The sequence below is a fragment of the Salmo salar genome, chromosome ssa13 (genome assembly GCF_905237065.1).
Source record: "Salmo salar chromosome ssa13, Ssal_v3.1, whole genome shotgun sequence".
NCBI lineage: Eukaryota > Metazoa > Chordata > Actinopteri > Salmoniformes > Salmonidae > Salmo > Salmo salar.
This window is the reverse complement of record NC_059454.1, coordinates 25,570,045-25,591,743: the sequence shown is the minus strand read 5'-3', so window position 1 is coordinate 25,591,743 and position 21,699 is coordinate 25,570,045. Positions and strand designations below refer to the sequence as shown.

Sequence of the window (21,699 nt, the reverse complement as noted above, 5' to 3'; positions counted from 1 at the left end):
TTATGTTGCTCATTGGTCCTTGCTTCTCTAGGGGGACTGTTGCAAAGATCCTAGAAAATGTTGCTGCTTCACAAGAAACAAAATAACAATGTTCATGAACAGCAAATACTGAATATCAAATGTGTGAACTGTGTCAAGTGTGAACATGCAGAATGCAGAGACATTAGGCGTATTCTCACCAGCAAAAACCCTGAATGTCTGCGTTCACGTACAGTGCATTCGAAGAGAATTCAGATCATGTGTGACAAAGCAAAAAACAGTTTTTTAGAAAATATCACATTTACATACAGTTGAAGAAGTTTACATACACCTTAGCCAACCAACTACATTTAAACTCCGTTTTTCACAATTCCTGACATTTAATACCAGTAAACATTCCCTGTCTTAGGTCAGTTAGGATCACCACTTTATTTTAAGAATGTGAAATGTCAGAATAATAGTAGAGAGAATTATTTATTTAAGCTTTTATTGCTTTCATCACATTCCCAGTGGGTCAGAAGTTTACATACACTCAATTAGTATTTGGTAGCATTGCCTTTAAATTGTTTAACTTGAGTCAAACGTTTCGGGTAGCCTTCCACAAGCTTCCCACAATAAGTTGGGTGAAGTTTGGCCCATTCCTCCTGACAGAGCTGGTGTAACTGAGTCAGGTTTGTAGACTTCCTTGATCGCACACGCTTTTTCAGTTCTGCCCAAACATTTTCTATAGGATTGAGGTCAGGGCTTTGTGACGGCCACTCTAATACCTTGACTTTGTTGTCCTTAAGCCATTTTGCCACAACTTTGGAAGTATGCTTGGGGTCATTGTCCATTTGGAAGACCCATTTGCGACCAAGCTTTAACTTCCTGACTGATGTCTTGAAATGTTGCTTCAAAATATCCACATAACTTTACTTCCTCATGATGCCATCTATTTGTGAAGTGCACCAGTCCCTCCTGCAGCAAAGCACCGCCACAACATGATGCTGCCACCCCCGTGCTTCACGGTTGGGATGGTGTTCTTCGGCTTGCAAGCCTCCCCCTTTTTCCTCCAAACATAACGATGGTCATTATGGCCAAACAGTTCTATTTTTGTTTCATTAGACTAGAGGACAGTTCTCCAAAAAGTACGATCGTTGTCCCCATGTGCAGTTTCAAACTGTAGTCTGGCTTTTTTATGGTGGTTTTGGAGCAGTGGCTTCTTCCTTGCTGAGCAGCCTTTCAGGTTATGTCGATATAGGACTCGTTTTACTCTGGATACAGATACTTTTGTACCTGTTTCCTCCAGCATCTTCACAAGGTCCTTTGCTGTTGTTCTGGGATTGATTTGCACTTTTCTCACCAAAGTACGTTCATCTCTAGGAGACAGAACGCATCTCCTTCCTGAGCGGTATGACGGCTGCATAGTCCCATGGTGTTTATACTTGCGTACTATTGTTTGTACAGATGAACGTGTTACCTTCAGGCATTTGGAAATTGCTCCCAAGGATGAACCAGACTTGTGGAGGTCTACACATTTTTTTCTGAGGTCTTGGCTGATTTCTTTTGATTTTCCCATGATGTCAAGCAAAGAGGTACTGAGTTTGAAAACAGGCCTGGAAATACATCCACAGGTATACCTCCAATTGACTCAAATTATGTCAATTAGCCTATCAGACGCTTCTAAAGCCAGGACATCATTTTCTGGAATTTTCCAAGCTGTTTAAAGGCACAGTCAAATTAGTGTATGTAAACTTCTGACCCACTGGAATTGTGGTACAGTGAATTATAAGTGAAATAATCTGTCTGTAAACAATTGTTGGAAAAATGACTTGTGTCATGCACAAAGTAGATGTCCTAACCGACTTGCCAAAATTATAGTTTGCTAACAAGAAATTTGTGGAGTGGTTGAAAAACTAGTTTTAATGACTCTAACCTAAGTGTATGTAAACTTCCGACTTCAACTGTAAGTATTAAAACCATTTACTCAGTACTTTGTTGAAGCACCTTTGGCAACGATTACAGCTTCGAGTCTTCTTGGGTATCACGCTACAAACTTAGCACACCTGTATTTGAGCAATTTCTCCCATTCTTCTCTGCAGATCATCTCAAGCTCTGTCAGGTTGGATGGGGAGCGTCGCTGCACAGCTATTTTCAGGTCTCTCCAGAGATGTTCGATCGGGTTCAAGTCCAGGCTCTGGCTGGGCCAATCATGGACTTTCAGAGACTTGTCCCGAAGCCACTCTTGGCTGTGTGCGTAGGGTTGTTGTCCTGTTGGAAGGTGAACCTTCGCCCCACTCTGAGGTCCTGAAGGTGCCTTATGACAAACTCAAAGCGGGCTGTCATGTGCCTTTTACTGAGGAGTGACTACAGTCTGGCCACTCTACTATAAAGGGCTGATTGGTAGAGTGCTGCAGAGATGGTTGTCCTTCTGGAATGTTCTCCCATCTCCACAGAGGAACACTAGAGATCTGTCACAGAGTGACCATCTGGTTCTTGATAACCTCCCTGACCAAGGCCCTTCTCCCTCAATTGCTCAGTTTGGTCTGGCGGCCAGGTCTAGGAAGTGTCTTGGTGGTTCCAAACTTCTTCCATTGAAGAATGATGGAGACTACTGTGTTCTTGGGAACCTTCAATGCTGCAGAAATTTTTTATACCCTTCCCCAGATCTGTGCCTCGACACAATCCTCTCTTGGAGCTCTACGGACAATTCCTTTGACCTCATGGCTTGGTTTTTGCTCTGACATGCACTGTTAACTGTGGGACCTTATATAGAAAGGTATGTCCAATCAATTGAATTTACCACAGGTGGACTGCAATCAAGTTATAGAAACATCTCAAGGATGATCAACGGAAACAGGATGCACCTGAGCTCAATTTCAAGTCTCATAGCAAAGGTTCTTAATACCAATGTAAATAAGGTATTTCTGTTTGTAGTTTGTAAAAATTAACATTTAAAAAAAATGTATTCTAAAAACCAAATGTGGAAAAAGTTGAAAAGTCACTTTCCGAATGCACTGTATAGGTCAGTGTGTAATATCTCTTGTAGAATCCCCAAACACCCCTCAAAACTGTCAGCTCAGATTCCCATCCAGGCAAAATAAGGAATAAAATAAGGAATGTTTTAACCATGTCATGAGAAGGAGACAAACAGGCCATTGAAACGTATTGACTGTCCCCTGACTCAGAGTCCCACAGCATGGCTCAATGTTCTGTCTGTTCGTTCGTCTGTCCGTCTAATGGGCTTTCAGGAACTCTGTGGTGGTTGGGGATCAAAGGGGATCAAAGATCTATCCCACAAATGCATTAGGTTGGGTGTCATGAAGTACCACGGACAAAAATACCAACGTGTTTGACTTTGTGTGTGTGTGTGTGTGTGTGTGTGTGTGTGTGTGTGTGTGTGTGTGTGTGTGTGTGTGTGTGTGTGTGTGTGTGTGTGTGTGTGTGTGTGTGTGTGTGTGTGTGTGTGTGTGTGTGTGCATAAGCGCTAGTGATGGGGGAAGAAATCTATACAGTTACATATCGGTATATTATTTTTGACGATATATTGTATCGTATTGACAATATCGCAGTATTATGTTTGTGCTAGTTGGCTGTACCTGCACCAAAACTCCAGTATTTTTCCTTCATAGCTTGTTCTCCATCTTCTTTTTAAATTGGAAGCCTATTTTTTTCCAGCACTTTTATTTCCACGACTGATCAAAACAAATTTTCTCATGCTCTTGTCCGTTTGCAGCAGACATATGGTGTGTAATATGTTCAGAACATTGAATCGCAATAAAACCACAGTATCGAATCGCAATACATATAGAATCGTGAGAATCATGAGAATCGCAATACACATCTTTTTGGCACATAAGTATCATGATAATATCGTATCGTGAGGTCCCTTGAAATTTCCAGCCCTAATAAGTGTCACAGAAAAAATGACCAACGTGTGTGTGTGTGTGTGTGTGTGTGTGTGCATACGAGTGTGTGGGTACGTGCCAGCCTGTCTGCTAGTGTGCACATGTGTGTGCTTGTGCATGAGGGAAAGTGCGTGTTAGTGTGTGCAACATGGTACACACACATGGCTGTGAGTGTAAGTGTGTGTATACAGATAGGGATAGGTTGAGTGGCTGCTATGATGCAGACTCTGAAAAGACTGTTCCATTTGAAGCAACACAACGTTCAGCAGAAACGCTAAATACGCAGACCAACAAATGAGCTTGTACCACATAAGGGAACAAAAATGTCCTTAGTCATTTACAATTCCACTTCGTGGTGTCTTCCTGTGTTGTCTTTGTCTCCACTGTTTCATTTGTCTGTGGTGGCCGGGCACTGAGAAGAACCATGCCAACCTTTCCAATGTTTAGATCGGAATTACACAACTATTATGACCATTTTTCTGTGAGATTGTTACACACACACATATATATACAGACAGTCACACACACAGAGAGGACAATGTGTTGGCCTTCACGTTCCCAAAGAAGAACAAAGTACAGCATTTCTCACAAACCCTTTAACGGAGAGCCATGAGCCAACAGAAACCAGGGGTTGTGTGTGTGTGTGCATGTGTGTGTTTGTGTGGTTAATTGATTCCAGCTGGGAAAAGAGAAGACATTGATGATTACAAAGAGAGAGTGAGGGAAAGAGCAGAGGGGAGGGGGGGAAGAGAGAGAGCATTTTCTAATTGAGTGAGGCTTTCTTCCAAAATGTTTAATTTGGTTGTTTACAATAAAAAAACTGAGAGAGTAGGAAGAAGTTTAGGTCTGTTTCGCTGGCTATGACACAAAAATACTCAAACATGAAAAACTGCAGTTTTAGGCTACACTACACACACAATACACTATAATGGCTATCCAAGTGACAAAATAAGTGTCATGTACTGAAATGTTATCCATAAGAAATATTTGGTTCTAAACGCAGGATCATTCTGGACAATTAGCCTTGAGGTTAGCAGCTATGATGCAGCTAAAGGTATTAGTCTAGCATAGTCTCTCCACGGAGCACATTTACCTGGACAACGATCTGATCTGGGTGTTAGATCTGCAATCCCCTTTGTTCTGCTAAAGGAAATACATAAAAACAAATGATAATGACGTGTGTCTGAGGAGCCCTACAGTGTGAGCAGGATCTACAGTCTGTGAAGGGTTTGGCCTGGAGACTCCTTGAATTGCCCTTGACCTCCCAGCGAGCAGTGAAGCTATTCCAGGATTTTTCTAAAGCTTTGCAATTATTACAGTTTTTAAAGACTTTTAAGAGTTGCATTGGGATTGCAATTTCACACATGCATCATGCAAACACACATACAGTGCACACACAGCATCTACCCACCAAGGCATTTCAGAGAACACAGCCTTCCATTATTGTAAATGGAAACAATATGTGTACAGTCCCCTCAACCCACACAGAAACACACACACACTCATATGCACACACACACACACACACACAGTCACATACACACACACCCATGAAAAGGGCTACAGCGCTAGTGAGTGAAGAAGAGGTCTTATTTCCACACAGACCATGACAGATTAAAGGCCCAAACACATCCTGGTTCTAGATTTGTAATCCAGCCCAGGGAGACATGCTCTCAGCAGGGGGTTTGGATCAGTGACAGGTGGAGAGAGGCCAGCGATACATACAAGTGACAAGCAGACAACATACCCTGCATCCTAATTACACCACAATGTCATTACACTGTATGTGTTCGTTCATCATTATCTGTGGCTAACGATGCCAACAGAAACCCAGCGAGGTTAATGAGTTATCGGAGAAAGGGGAAATACTTGCACACAATCGTAAAGAAGTGATGGATGGCACTTTATTACTGTACAGCCCTGTACACACATGGACGATCACAGGAAGGATCTCACCATCGCTCAGCTCTGCTCATTCAATAGGACCCTCATTAATTTTACCACAGCAAGGAAAACACTGTGTGCATTGAGGGATATGCATGATGTGGGGGTCATTGAGAACACCTTTACATTATGCACATGCCCAGTAGCCCAGTTCTCACCATATAGCACCATAGAGATGTTACACAGATGTTGGTAGGCTACCATATTCTTCAGCAGTGATCTTTCCTACAGTGGCATGATGAATAACATCAAGCATTGGCTTGATCAATAATAGACACTAGTCTAGTCATGAGTGACAGTCCAGTATAGTTCTGTCTCAATGAATGAAAAACAACACGTTGTAAACTATCTCTTATCTTTCTTTCACAGAAACCAAATGGGTTCCCTTTTCCTCTTCCTAAGTAACGTCCTTTGGTAAACAACTCTGTTTTTTACAAAATATGTGTATAGAGCATATAGAGTATATAGAGTATATAGAGTGTATATTTACCCTGTGTACAAAACATTAAGATCACCTGCCTAATATGTAGTGCCCCCCCCCACCCCCACCCCTCACCCCCCACCGCCCACCCCTCAATGTGTCATCAGGGCATGGACTCTACAAGGTGTCGAAAGCGTTCCACAGGGTTACTGGCCCATGTTGACTCCAATGCTTCCCACAGTTGTCAAGTTGTCTGGATGTCCTTTGGGTGGTGGACCATTCTAGATACACACGGGAAACTGTTGAGTGTGAAAAACCCAGCAGTGTTGCAATTCTTGACACAAACGATGTGCCTGGCACCTACCACCATACACCGTTCAAAGGCTTTTAAATCTTTTGTCTTGCCCATTGACCCTCTGAATAGCACACATACACAATCTACCCCTTCATCTACACTGATTGAAATTGATTTAACAAGTTACATCAATAAGGGATCATAGATTTCACCTGGTCAGTCTATGTCATGGAAAGAGCAATGTTTTGTACACTCAGTGTATAAAGCCTGTAATTCTGACATGAAGTCATTTCATGCATAATTGCCTTGTGAAAATGTGAACCTGGACCAAGGCTGAGCGCTCTCTCAGTGGGCAGTTATCAAATCCTGTTCCCTTCAATCAACATATAACGACTAATGTTCTACCATGAAGCCAAACATTCTTCTGTCCCCTTATTGTTTTTCCTGGAATGATCGCCACTTTATTCCTATCCCATATTTCCTCCCAATGGTCATAAACTGTTACACAACGGTTACAGTAGTACAGAATGCACCTAGCCTCAGCCTCCATACAGAACCCCCCACCCTTGGAAAAAGTACAAAGTGTCTCTTGTGTGGGAGCACAGAGACCTGAGTGATACTGCTTTATATTATCATGGGCCATGATATTCTCTTTCTGGTAAACACTCACACACACCTGCACGCGCCATGAGCATGTGCACATACACGAGTACGCATGTAAGCACGTGCAAACACATACACACACACGTACACACACACACACACAAACACTCACGCAGACACAAATACACACACAGCCGGCCGGTCGAGGCGGTTAATTTAGCCCACTGACCTTCAGCTAGCCCCTGGGTCCTTGGCGCACAAACAACCTACAGTATGCCACACACACATATACACACACGTACATACACAAACACACAGATACACACTCGCACACACACACCTGCACCCACACACACACACACACACACACTCACTGCCTCAACACACTGACAAACACACTATTACAAAACATTCAGAAATATAGTGACAACACAGTGACAAACACTGTTCCATCCAGTGACCAAAACGTCTTTACATTTTTCTGAATTCAAATGTAATCTTTTTTTAAATCTTTTTTTTCTTCTTTCCGATCTACATAACCTACTCAAAGTGAACGGAAATTCAAGTAACCCTTTCAAGTATTGTGGTAGCAGCATCTTGTTATTTGTATGCTTGTCAACAGCAGGAGCAAAGACTATGTAAAAGGTTTACGGATAAACCTCCTCAGTCTTCTGAAAGCCTAACCCTGGGATAGAGTTTTATTTTACAGCGGGACAATAACACCAATTTGAATGTCAAAGACACCAGAATGACTTTCCAAGAGGTGTTGAGTGTTCCTGAATGGTCCAGTCTCAGTCCTGACTTAAATCTGCTTGAAAATCAGGGACAAGGTTTGAATATTGTTGTACAGCAATGATTACCAACCAAATGTACTGAGCTTGAGCAATTTTGACAAAAACAGTGGATATATGTTGCCTGAAGAGTTGTGCAAGGTTGGTAAAACCTTATTCAAAATGATTCACAGCTATAATGGTTTCCAAAGGTGCTTCCACCAAGTATTAACTCTGGTGTGTGAAGACAGACACACAATCAATACAACTTCATTTTTATGTATTTTTATTAATTCTGAACATTCTCTCTAATTTGTATTTTACTTTGAAAATGTGGAGTAGGTTGTGTAGATCGGTAGGAACTCCCCCAATTTAATATTTTTTTGATTGAATTTTAAGGCATCAAAATGTGAAGACTGTGCAAGGGGTGTGTAGACTTTCCCTAGGGACTGTGCATGCTGCCAAATCCACAAACATGCCCCTGAAAACAATGTCTTGTCAGACTTGAACCACATGGTTGGCTGCACTGATACAACAATAATATTGTAGCCCGTGCTGTAGGTCCAAGAGCAAGGCCCAGATACCACAAAGTCTCAGCTTGCAAAGACACACTCACTGCAGCCATAGAAACATTTAAACAAATGAATTCAACACACTGCAGGCCAAGAAGCACATCTAACCCCAAAAAGTGGGCTAGTAAGCTACTGCCTATATGGGTCATCACCCAAATGTCTCATCAACCGTGAGTGGAATGTAGGTCTACACTCAAGCCAAAGCAGAAAACTCAGTTAATTAACATAGCCGGACAACCAAAGGAATAGTGCCGGTCACAAATGATTTGGATAGTCGTGTCTGTGTTTGTTCATTGTCATGCCAAAGACGTTGCTTGACAACAATAGAAAAGTTCCCTTCAGTTGTGTGCACTATGGCACCCACATAATTAAATAGAACATATACTATATCTTTATGATGGACAGGAGCAGGCTGAGTTCCTACCTGTTTCCAGAGGAACACGTCTTCCTGGTTGAACTGCCAGGTGGTGACCAGGTGAATGGTGGAGAGCACCCCTCCGCTCAGCACGGCTGCTCTCATCCTGACAGGCAGAAGCGTGTAGATGATGTAGATGAAGAAGACAGACCACCAGATGCCCTCAGATGCGCTGCGAGGCGCCACCATCAGCACCCCGAACACCTGCACCAGCAACAGCACCCCGATGACCAGGTAGCTCACCATCCACATGTAGTCCTGGTGGAAGCCGTTCCGGTTACACACAACCATAAGAGCCATGAACAAGGCCATGGCCACAGAGAGGGCCGAGGAGTAGGCCACATCCGGGGTTGCGTGGACACAATGGAAGGTAAGCATCACGCCGCACACAATCACCAGCACCCCCATCAGCATGGTGAGGGAGCTCTGGTTGAGCCTGAAGAAGTAGCGCTGGTACAGACGCTCCAGTTTATGAGACTGGAACTTCTTGGACTGGAACACTTGCATCACCCGCAGCCAGCAGTCCGCCACCGTCACCTCACCTTCCCCATTGGGACCCTCATCCACCCCCTTCCCGCCACCCCCACTACACCCCACCTTCCTCCCTTTCAGGTCCCCATCCTCAAAGCCCAGGTCGACAGATTTGAGCCCCACCCCTTCCCCCGGCGGCGCCGCCCCGTCTGCCGTAGTGGTCCTCTTGCCAAATGCAGCGCACGCCAAAGTTGCCCCCCCCGCCCGCCGCCCCAGCCAGCCCTCCGCGGTGGTGGGGGTGGAGGGGGGGCTCCAGAGGGGGGCTCCATGGCGTCCGGATCCCGCAGGCAGCTCATGTAACGCGGGTTGCAAAGGGATGAGCCTCCCTTCTGCTTGGACTTCTTGCCATTGCGCTCCCCCCACGAGGTCTTTCGGTCATCCACTCTGGCCACTAGGAAGCCACTAAACCAGGACATTCTGTGTAGGAGAAAAGGGGGACAAGCACAGCGTAGAGGGACGGGGGCAGTTCGAGTTTCAATAAACTTGGAAACATTCATAGATCCACTAACTGAAATTAGACATGCAACATAGTCTTCTGAAAATTATTTAAGAAAAAAAAGAACAACCTTCACATGTATTTTCTTAACCTAATGTCCAAAATAAAAACTGTTCACCTGTTATTCTAAGGTCACCTGTATGACTGTGGACATTACCTGTGTGGGTTCTGGTACATATCCCAGCCCTATCCTCTCCAGCCCTTCCACTCATTTATCCCAGCAGGCAGAGGTTTGAAGAAGTGAGGGGTTTCAGACGCAGTTCTGCAGGGGTATGGGTAGGTGGGTGAACGTGACCGGGGAAGGTCCAGAGGCGTGTCAAACCAGCGTTTCGGACCGAGCAGGTGATGTGAAAGGCAGGGTTTAGGGAATTACTCTATGATCCGGCCTATCTCCAGGGCTTCTGAGTCTTGGAGGAGAGACACAAAACACAGACAAATACAGGTGAAATTAGAAGGGAATTAGAAGTAAGAATTGTGTTAGCAAAAGCCTCAGAAAACCACTTAACCATACATTTATGTCATGGGTCAGTGACAGCACCCAAAAACAAAGTCATACATGAAAGTTGTACAATCATCATTCAGTGATGAAGAGCAACTCTCAATACGTGCATTCTAAGAATAGTCAGACAACAATACCATCATCATCACAAACAGAAGCGTCATGCCTATAGGGGGCACAGGGGCACGTGCACCCTCAGATTTGTCCTGTAAAAAAATATAATATATATAAATAAAAGTCTTTCATGTTTTGATGTTGTTTCTCTGTAATACTACTAGCCACCTAGCATTTTATGAAGCTGGCTTTAGCTAGCCAAGATAGGTTCCCAATCTCCCAACCTCATAATTAGCTACCAAGAAGCCATTTCAAGCTATCAATCAAATTAGAGTAGCTAGCTTGTTTAACTATCTTAGCTCGCATACCTGCTGGCAAGGTAGGCTTTAGATAAAGCAAGCGATTACTAAATGCACTGATTAAGACTCACATTCTTTTCAATCTTCTACCCAGATTTTTGCAGAGAAGCAAATTTAGTTTCTTTAAAGAAATAACCTCTAGTCAGGAGGATACAGACAGCTCAAGAGGTCAAATCAAATCAAAATCAAATCAAACTTTATTTGTCACATGCGCCGAATACAACAAGTATAGACTTTGCCATGAAATGCTTACTTACAAGCCGGTAACCAACAGTATAGTTCAAGAAGAGTTAAGAAAATATTTACCAAATAAACTGAAGTAAAAAATAATAAAGGTAACACAATAAAATAACAATAACGAGGCTATATACAGGGGGTACCGGTACCGATTCAATGTGCGGGGCTACTTGTTAGTCAAGGTAATTTGTACATGTAAGTACGGGTGAAGTGACTATGCATAGATGATAAACAGCAAATAGTAGCAGTGTCGGGGTGTCAATGTAAATAGTCCGGTGGCCATTTGATTAATTGTTCAGCAGCCTTATGGCTTGATATGCAGAAAAATAACATATTTTTTACATAGAGTTAAGAATAATGATTATGGCTATACATTATAGGAAAAAGCTGTTTCAGGTATTTGAAAAATGCTAAATTCTCCAACTTCTAGGAAAGGGCCTAGCCCCCCTCCACATCATCCTCCAACCATCCTCACATACTTTTTGCCCCCTCAATGTTTTTGGTGTGTATGACGCCCCTTATCAGAAATTAAACATTTGTCAAGGTTTAGGCTATTCTTTCCTTGGTGGCTTGACTCTTTAAAGATGTAAAGAGGAAGATGTGATAACAGGTGGTGGGTGTCAGAGCCTGTCATCACTGGAAGGAAACACGGATGACATGAAAATGATCACTGACTCATTCGCTCACTGATGAAGACGAGATCACTGGAAAATAATCAGATTGGGCAACCATCATGGACATGATGCCTGTATCACTACCCTCCTCCATCTGCCTCCAAATACAGATTAAGGGTCAGTTTGACTCTTTACCTCATGGTGTTAGAGTTGGGCATTGGGGAAGGAAAAGCTGGACCTAGATCTGTGGTTTAGTGGCAACTTTGATTCCAAGCAGCTAACACACCTCCATCAGTGCAAATGACCCTTCAAACGTACATTTCCTGAATCAATTAGACAAAGGAGGGATTTCGCCTAATTTCTGTAAATTAAGGTAGGCTATATTCGGGCACAAGTGCAACAAATCTTGTCACTTATATAAGTTGTACATTGAAAGATATTCCACATTCTAGGCTTTTATAATGTATTGAAGGTCTCGTGCATTATTTTACCAATGACTACTGGAACTGATTTATCATCTGTGCAGAGCTATACCCATCCATGATAATAATAAGACTAGTGCAACATATTCTATAGTCTATAGTAGTTTAGGCATATTTATATGCGCATGAATGACATAATGATTTATTATTATATGGTTATATACAATTATTACTATATGTCTAGTTCTGCTGATTTAGGAATAATTATTTTATTTAACCTTTATTTAACTAGGAAAGTCAGTTAAGAACAAATTCTTATTTACAATAACGGCTTACCCCTGCCAAACCCTAACCCGGACAACACTGGGCCAATTGTGCACCGCCCTATGGGACTCCCAATCACGGCTGGTTGTGATACGGCCTGGAATCGAACCAGGGTCTGTAGTGACGCCTCTAGCACTGAGATGCAGTGCCATAGACCGCTGCGCCACTCGGGAGCCCAATGTATAACCATATAATAACTAAGAAAACATTGCCTTATCATAAAAATCTAAAGAATAAGTATAATGATCACCATCACGACATTACAGTATCAAAGCTGATACAGCCTCATAAATCCCAGTATTCCCTAAACCTATACACTCATCAACTGAGCGTACCAGGGACAGGCCTCAAAACGACCTGAGCTCTTGAATGTGCAGAACGGCTTATATCAACGCAACGCTGATGTGCTGTCGCCTCTCGTTGCATTTTTTTTTCATTGGGAACACGAGAAGCCGCTCATGTCGGTAGGCATGTTGTGTTGTTGAAGCAAAAATAGATTTTCCTCGCTATGGCTATCGTATGCCTTCTCTGGCACGTATCCGTCCAGGCTGCTGGTTGTGGCTTCTGGTTGATCAAGAGGGGTTCAAGGAGAATAGCCTTCAGTCAAAGTGGACGCTACACCCCTCCGGCTCGGAACGGTCCCTTCTCTCCCGTGCACAAGGTCGACCAGTGCGGTGCCCCTATTACAAATGTCGTGATGTTGCCAATCGTTACGGCGTTCAACTGCTACAATTATCTCTGGGTTTGTATGGCTGTGGCTGTAGACATCCTGCCTGAATCCTTTCCTTCCTACCTCGCTATCGCTTGTAGAATAGAATGCGGAGGACTATTCCTCCGGGACGTTTGCACGACATTTCGACCGGACAGCAAGCAGCATGCTGGCGTTACATAATGCAAACAGTGTGTGCATACCCAGCTAGCACATTTGGTTCCTTGGAAGTTGTGGGAACGTACGTTTTTGGTTCCCCATTGGTTCTGTGAACGAAGCCATCTGTTTTCTGACAGGTAAAACTGAACATTTCGCCTGTTCTGGGAATGTTAATTTGTAGGTTGCAGTGAGGTTCTAAGAATGTTTTACTATGGTTCCCTTAAATTTTTCTGGGATGTTTTATTAACGTTCTGAGAATGGAAATTCTAGGTTATTTGAAGGTAATTAAATAACGTTCTGAGAACGTTTCAATAAAGCTTTTTATAATACTGCTAGTTTAGTTTGGGTTAACTGTTTTGAACTCCAAGCACAGATAGGACACAGATTAATTTATTTGCTTAGGCATTAATCATGCAAACACATTTAATTATTATTATTTAATTTTAGATTTTTTTTACCCTTTTTTCTCACCAATTGGTAGTTACAGTCTGGTCCCATCGCTGTAACTCCCATTAGACTCGGGAGAGGCGAAAGTCAAGAGCCATGCATCATCCAAAACACGACTCCACCAAGCCGCACTTCTTCTTGACACAATGCCTGCTTAACCCGGACTAGGGTTGCATATTTTGGGGAATATTCAGTGGTGGGAATTAACAGGAATATATGGAAATTAACGGGAATATATGGGAATTAATGGAAATATGCAAAATATATATATATATTTAGTTACGGATTGAACTTTAATTAAGTGAATTGACTATTCCCATGGGATGATTTCACTGAACAACAAAAGAAAGAGAATTGAATGATCCCCAATGATCCATCGCATCTCCCAAAAACGTTTCCAACATACATCTATAAAATTATAGTCTAGAAACTAAAGCTTTGGTTGTCTTCCTCTCAGGCTTCCATGTCTTCTCCCTTGGCCTCCTCAATGTCCACCTCTTGAACATCAGACTCTGAGGCCTCATCTTCACTGTCACTTTCCAACCTTGTTGAGGATGGCTCATTGTCAGGCTCAAAAAGCCAAAAATTTGCCCGGATGGCCACCAATTTTTCAACCCTTGTATTTGTCAGCCTGTTGCGTGCTTTGGTGTGTGTTCCCAAACAAGGACCAGTTGCGCTCTGAGGTGGCTGATGTTGGTGGGATTTGGAGGATGATGGAGGCAACAAGGGAAAGAGCCTCAGATCCACAAAGCCCCTTCCACCAGGTGGCTGACGAGATATGTTGGCACGACTGCCATATTGCATCTCCATCCCAAAACCCTTGCTTGGAAGTGTACTTCGCCAGACTGCCAAGAACCTTGCCCTCATCCAGGCCAAGGTGACGAGACATGGTAGTGATGACACCATAGGCATTGTTAATCTCTGCACAAGACAGGATGCTCTTGCCAGCATACTTGGGGTCCAACATGTACGCTGCGGCGTGTATGGGCTTCAGGCAGAAGTCTTCACGTTTTTTGATGTATTTCAGAACTGCAGTTTCCTCTGCTTGGAGCAACAGTGAAATGGGCAGGGCAGTAAGGATTTCTTCTCTTACATCTGCAAGCGGAGTCTGACATCAGACAGGATGGCATTGTCTCCCTCAATCCGTGCAATGGCTACTGCTATAGGTTTCAGGCTGCTTACCACTCTATTCCAAAATACATCATCCAGGAGGATCCTCTTGATGGGGTTGTCCATATCGGCAGAGTGTGATATGGCCATTTCTTGGAGAGATTCCTTCCCCTCCAGGAGACTGTCAAACATGATGACAACACCACCCCAACGGGTGTTGCTGGGCAGCTTCAATGTGGTGCTCTTATTCTTCTCACTTTGCATGGTGAGGTAGATTGCTGCTATAACTTGATGACCCTTCACATACCTAAACCATTTCTTTGGCTCTCTTGTAGAGTGTATCCATTGTTTTCAGTGCCATGATGTCCTTGAGGAGCAGATTCAATGCATGAGCAGCACAGCCAAAGGGTGTGATGTGAGGGTAGGACTCCTCCACTTTAGACCAAGCAGCCTTCATGTTCGCAGCATTGTCTGTCACCAGTGCAAATACCTTCTGTGGTCTAAGGTCATTGATGACTGCCTTCACCTCATCTCCAATGTAGAGACCGGTGTGTCTGTTGTCCCTTGTGTCTATGCTCTTGTAGAATACTGGTTGAGGGGTAGAGATTATGTAGTTAATTATTCCTTGCCCACAAACATTTGACCACCCATCAGAGATGATTGCAATACAGTCTGCCTTCTCTATGATTTGCTTGACCTTCACTTGAACTCTGTTGAACTCCGCATCCAGCAAATGAGTAAATAAAGCATGTCTGGTTGGAGGGGTGTATGCTAGGCGAAGAACATTCAGAAATCTCTTCCAATACACATTACCTGTGAGCATCAGAGGTGAACCAGTTGCATACACAGCTCGAGCAAGACATTCATCAGCATTTCTCTGACTACGTTCCTCCATTGAGTCAAAAACACTTCTGATTCCAGGAGGACTATGAGCTGTTGTTATCGATAAGGTGTCTGATTCATCATTTTCACATCGAATAGAAGTAGAGGGACTTGTGTCAGAGCTTGCTTGTTGTGAGCACTGAAGGAACTTCATGCACTTGGCCAGATGATTCTGCATCTTTGTTGCATTCTTCACATATGATTTGGCACAGTATTTGCCAAGTACACAGCTTTTCCTTCTACATTAGCTGAAGTGAAATGTCTCCACACATCAGATAGTGCCCGTGGCATTTTCCTGTAAAGATTAGAAAAAAATGAGTTAAAAAAAACAATTAAATTCCATGTAGAGATAAATAGTTAAGCAGTTAGATTAAACAACTCCTTTGTAAAATACATGTTATAAAATGAAACATGTATGGAAACAGGTGTATTAACACTCCTCAGTCAGCAGGCTCAAGCAAGCTAAAACACACCTAGTAGCAAAAACTAGCTAGCAGAAATTGTTAACAAGTTAGAAATTATTTAAGCACACTTTGCTGTAGCCTACTATTTACTAGTTAATAAAAAATCATGTATGTAATATAACATATACAGTTGAAGTCGGAAGTTTACATACACTTAGGTTGGAGTCATTAAAACTCGTTTTTCAACCACTCCACAAATTTCTTGTTAACAAACTATAGTTTTGGCAAGTCGGCTTGGACATCTTCTTTGTGCATGACAGAAGTCATTTTTTCAACAATTGTTTACAGATTATTTCACTTATAATTCACTGTATCACAATTTCAGTGGGTCAGAAGTTTACATACACTGAGTTGACTGTGCCTTTAAACAGCTTGGAAAATTCCAGAAAATTATGCCATGGCTTTAGAAGCTTCTGATAGGCTAATTCAACTGGACGTGTACATGTGGATGTATTAAAAGGCCTACCTTCAAACTCAGTACCTCTTTGCTTGACATCATGGCGAAATCAAAAGAAATCAGCCAAGACCTCAGAAAAAAAATTGTAGACCTCCACAAGTCTGGTTCATCCTTGGCAGCAATTTCCAAATGCCTGAAGGTACCACGTTCATCTGTACAATCCATAGTACGCAAGTGTAAACACCATGGGACCATGCAGATGTCATACCGCTCAGGAAGGAGACGCGTTCTGTCTCCTAGAGATGAACCTACTTTGGTGCGAAACGTGCAAATCAATCCCAGAACAACAGCAAAGGACCTTGTGAAGATGCTGGAGGAAACAGGTACAAAAGTATCTATATCCACAGTAAAATGAGTCCTATATTGACATAACCTGAAAGACCGCTCAGCAAGGAAGAAGCCACTGCTCCAAAACCGCCATAAAAAAGTCAGACTACGGTTTGCAACTGCACATGGGGACAAAGATCGTACTTTTTGGAGAAATGTCCTCTGATCTGATGAAACAAAAATAGAACTGTTTGGCCATAATGACCATAGTTATGTTTGGAGGAAAAAGGGGGGTCTTGCAAGCCGAAGAACACCACCCAAACCGTGAAGCACGGGGGTGGCAGCATCATGTTGTGGCGGTGCTTTTCTGCAGGAGGGCCTGGTGCACTTCACAAAATAGATGGCATCATGAGGATGGAAAATTATATGGATATATTGAAGCAACATCTCAAGACATCAGTCAGGAAGTTAAAGCCCTGACCTCAATCCTATAGAACGTTTGTGGGCAGAACTGAAAAAGCGTGTTGCGAGCAAGGAGGCCCACAAACCTGACTCAGTTACACCAGCTCTGTCAGGAGGAATGGGCCAAAATTTACCCAACTTTTTCTTGGAAGCTTGTGGAAGGCTACCCAAAATGTTTGACCCAAGTTAAACAATTTAAAGACAATGCTACCAAATACTAATTGAGTGTATGTAAACTTCTGACCCACTGGGAATGTGATGAAAGAAATAAAAGCTGAAAGAAATCATTCTCTCTACTATTATTCTGACATTTCACATTCTTAAAATAAAGTGGTGATCCTAACTGGCCTAAGACAGGGAATTTTTACTGGGATTAAATGTCAGGAATTGTGAAAAACTGAGTTTAAATGTATTTGGCTAAGGTGTATGTAAATTTCCAACTTCAACTGTATTCACCCCACCCAGTATTGTAATCAAAACTTACCAGAAAGCATGTAGTCCTTTGCTCATTGGCTCAGACAGACAGCATCTCATTAGTGTGCAAGATCTTGATAATCAGCTGTACATGTGATGGAAGAGTGCACTGTACATGTGATGTAAGAATGCACTGTGCATGCAGAGGGTTGCAATTCCATTGAATTGGGGATAGTTTAACCAAAATATGCCACAAGACCTAGAATTGCCTTATGTGTATCCCACAAAAAAGGTTCACTGTTATAAGCTAACTTTTTTTGATGAATTTAAGCAAAATTCCTCAAATTCCAGGGCTTAACATGCCATGGAAGATTTCTGGAAAATTATGGAAATTTACCGGAAAGTTTCAAACCTTTGTAACCCTAACCCGGACCAATGTGTCAGAGAAAACACGGTACACCTAGCAACCATGTCAGCGTGCATTCTGCTGGGACAATTGTGCACCGCCTCATGGGTCTAGCGGTTGCGGCTGGCTGCGACACATTCTGGGATTGAACCAGGATCTGTAATGCCTTAGACCACTGTGCCACTCGGGAGGTCCCCGAACACATGAATTTTTTATTGTGGCACAACGTCAGTGAGATTTAAACCTATGATCTTCTGTTCTATATCCATGAAATTAGTGTACTGCACCACCTGGATGGAGCTGGCATGCCATGTTTTTTTTTACTTATACAAAGCTATTCATTTTAGTCTATTCAAACATTTCAAAGGAAAAACAGTCATTAAGATCAGGTGTGGCCAAATAGTGGGCGCGGCCAACACACCTGAACACACTTAACAAAATAACTAATAGAGAGTTTTGTTGATGCTGAGAATGGAACGTATATGTTTATAAATAACATTCTTAATAGGGGTGTGCCGACATGGCCATACTCGTATTTGTAATCGTATCCATAAATTGACAGTTGATAGTCGGATCGGATCAGTTGATACACGTGATCGGGAAAAAAAATGGAAGTGTTTTAATATGCCTAAATAGATTTTGGCAAAATATCTCCCTGCACATTCTCACTACAAAAAATTATGCAGATTAGGAGCAGTGCGCGGAGGGGTGGGTGTGTATGTGTGTGTCTGTATACTCAACGTGCAGTGGGCAGTCAGGTTTGCTGTCACTCAGTCAGAATGCACATTAGCGTTTCATCTTTTTTCCATACCATTGCTCCACTTGTTAGATATTATGCACATTGGTAGCTTGATAGCAAACGTCCTCACTATGTGATTTATCATAGTAGCAGGCAGCAGCAATCTAAATGATCAGACTGAAAACATGCAAGGGAAAGTGATCGGATGAAATTATGATTATGGTCCCGTGTGGCTCAGTTGGTAGAGCATGGTGTTTGCAACACCAGTGTTGTGGGTTCAATTCCCACGGGGGACCAGTATGGAGAAAAAAATGTATGAAATGTATGCATTCACTACTGTAAGTTGCTCTGGATAAGAGTGTCTGCTAAATGACTAAAATGTAATGAAGCGAGTGGCCGGAGAACTACACCTTCACTCAATCAGAGCAGCAGGCTCAACGTACAGCCTTCCCTTCTCTTTACAGACAGGCAAACTATCTGGTTTAGTTATTTCGACCACGCACATGAATGACTCAAAGACAGTTCAGTATGGTTTAGAAACTATGTGACTGACTGACATGAGAATGATGCTTGCTGGCACCTGAAAATGACTTTTTTTCTGATCACAGGTAGTTAAAAAAAATACTCGGTTCATAATCGTATCCAGAAAATATCCTATATCCGTTACGATACCAAATTTGTCCAACTACTCGGCACACCCCTAATTCTTAGAACTTTACAACATTTTTCTTGTGGTTTTTATGGAAAGTTTTCTTAACATTCTCAGGAACAATGTGGGAACATGACTTTAAATAGAACCACGAAGAAACCTGTAGGAAACATTATGCTGAAGTACTGAAATTCCCCCAGAAGAACGTTGTTTCTTAACGTTCTCGTAACAATGTGAGATCATGACTTTAAATAGAACCATGAGGAAATCTGTAGGAAACGTTATGCTGAAATACTGAAATTCCCAGAGAAAATTGTTGTTTCTTAACACTCTCTGAACTATTTGAGAACATTCCCAATCTCAAACCAGTTGGAGAACGTTCTTAGAACCATGTTTGAACTTTTAGGAAGCATTCTGTTAAATTAATGAAATGCCAAGAAAATTTAGTTTTTTTGTCAAGTTCCTTAAATGTGCTTAGAATTTTCCAAAGCCAAGCAACTGTCCTGCACCATTCCCAGAAAGTTGTGGGAATGTTGTATGCAAAATAACCATAGGATAACCACGCTCTCACCAAGCTCTAAGAAACATATGGTTCTCTGAACGTTATGTGCTAGCTGGGTAGAAACTGGCATCCGTTCGTAATTGTTAATAATCAGATCCTTATTTTCGTTTTTAGAGGACAGCTCCTATTTCTATTACCCTATAGTCTACCGTGTTGTGTGGGGAGCACATCAAAGTAAAAACATATTTGATAATCGCATCATCAGACATATTGCCTGTTAAAGGCTATTTATTATTGTAGTCTGGTGTAACTAATGTCAGCATAGGCATACGGTTTTATTAATGGAATGTAGGCCTAACAAGAGTGTAGCCTAATAACATAGGCTAATGGTAAGAATGTATCCAAGGTCTACGAGAGGCTAACGTAACATTCCATGCGAAGGCCGTGAAGCTATCATCAGCCGCATTCACAGTTCACACACTCGTTACATAACTCTGTTCAGTGTAACCTATGTGACAACCATAGCGGAGATCACAGCTATTACCATTTTGATGCTGTGTTACGGTGTGCGGCAACTTGTAGTGTACAATGTTGCATGTCACACCCGCCCGCTATGTAGCCTATGTGTCTTGTTCTTCAACCAGCGAGGGGAGAATACATTCTAGCATGGCTCAGGCCCTGACTAACAAACGCCACGATTCAATAAACACACGACAGACATTACAAACGAGCGGTGGACTATTCCACATTCCAACGCATCACTTCGCCTTATTTACTTTTTGTAGGGCTGGCTCATCAGCAGTTTTTTTTACTTCCCGTTATGATGACCTAGCCTATATTTAATTTAAAATAACTCAAACATGGAAAGAAAAAAACAGAAGCGTTGCGGTTGGAAATTCATTTTAGACGTGAAGATCCCTGCAGCTGCGACCTTTGAGATAGCAGCTATGACTGCAATGCATAGATGGCAGCAGTCATTTTAGTGTGCTTCTCTAACCTGCAAACTAATTTATGTGAAACTCAAGGATATTAGAGCCTATAGCGTTAAATGTCTGTTTTTTTAGATCCGTGCTTATATAGGGCTAATTACATAATTGAGCCATAAGAAACACAGATCGATTACTGAGACACTACTATGATAAACACAGAGGACTCCGGCGCACAACCCCTATAATAATATAATAACATTCCGCCGACTGCTTTGAATTACGCACTGATAGAATAGAAATAATGTCGTTTTCTCAAATCAGATGGGTGTAAAATAGAATAAGGTTTGGCCTGCCCTAGATAGCATACGACTAAAGAAGCCTACATCAAACATGCACACTAGGACGGATCACACTGGAACGAGGAATAACTCACCATGATCATCCTTCTCGCTTCTTTCCCTCCAAACTAGCTCGCACGAGCCAACCAATACTGGGAAGGATAGGACGAATTGAAGTCCCGGGTACTGTTGACGGTTTGAATAGTCAGAGAGGGGGACCAGTGGTGACAAACAGACATAAACACACAATATCCTCCTGTCGTTTTCTCTCTCTCTCCACTCCCTTGCTTCTCCCCCTCTCTCCTCAGCTCCGACGCGCCACCGCTCACACGCTCCAATTCTG

The 21,699-nt window shown here is 42.5% G+C and overlaps 1 protein-coding gene across 1 annotated transcript in view; it reads right to left on the bottom strand.

The window, feature by feature from the left end:
- Positions 1-21,699, bottom strand: part of LOC106566714 (adenylate cyclase type 6) — a 104,724-nt gene extending 83,025 nt beyond the window's left edge. The window contains 5 exon segments of the mRNA XM_014135026.2: positions 8,896-9,549; positions 9,551-9,664; positions 9,666-9,834; positions 10,071-10,320; positions 21,452-21,699. Coding sequence (XP_013990501.1) covers positions 8,896-9,549; positions 9,551-9,664; positions 9,666-9,834; positions 10,071-10,090 — 957 coding nt within the window. The 5' untranslated portion in view covers positions 10,091-10,320; positions 21,452-21,699.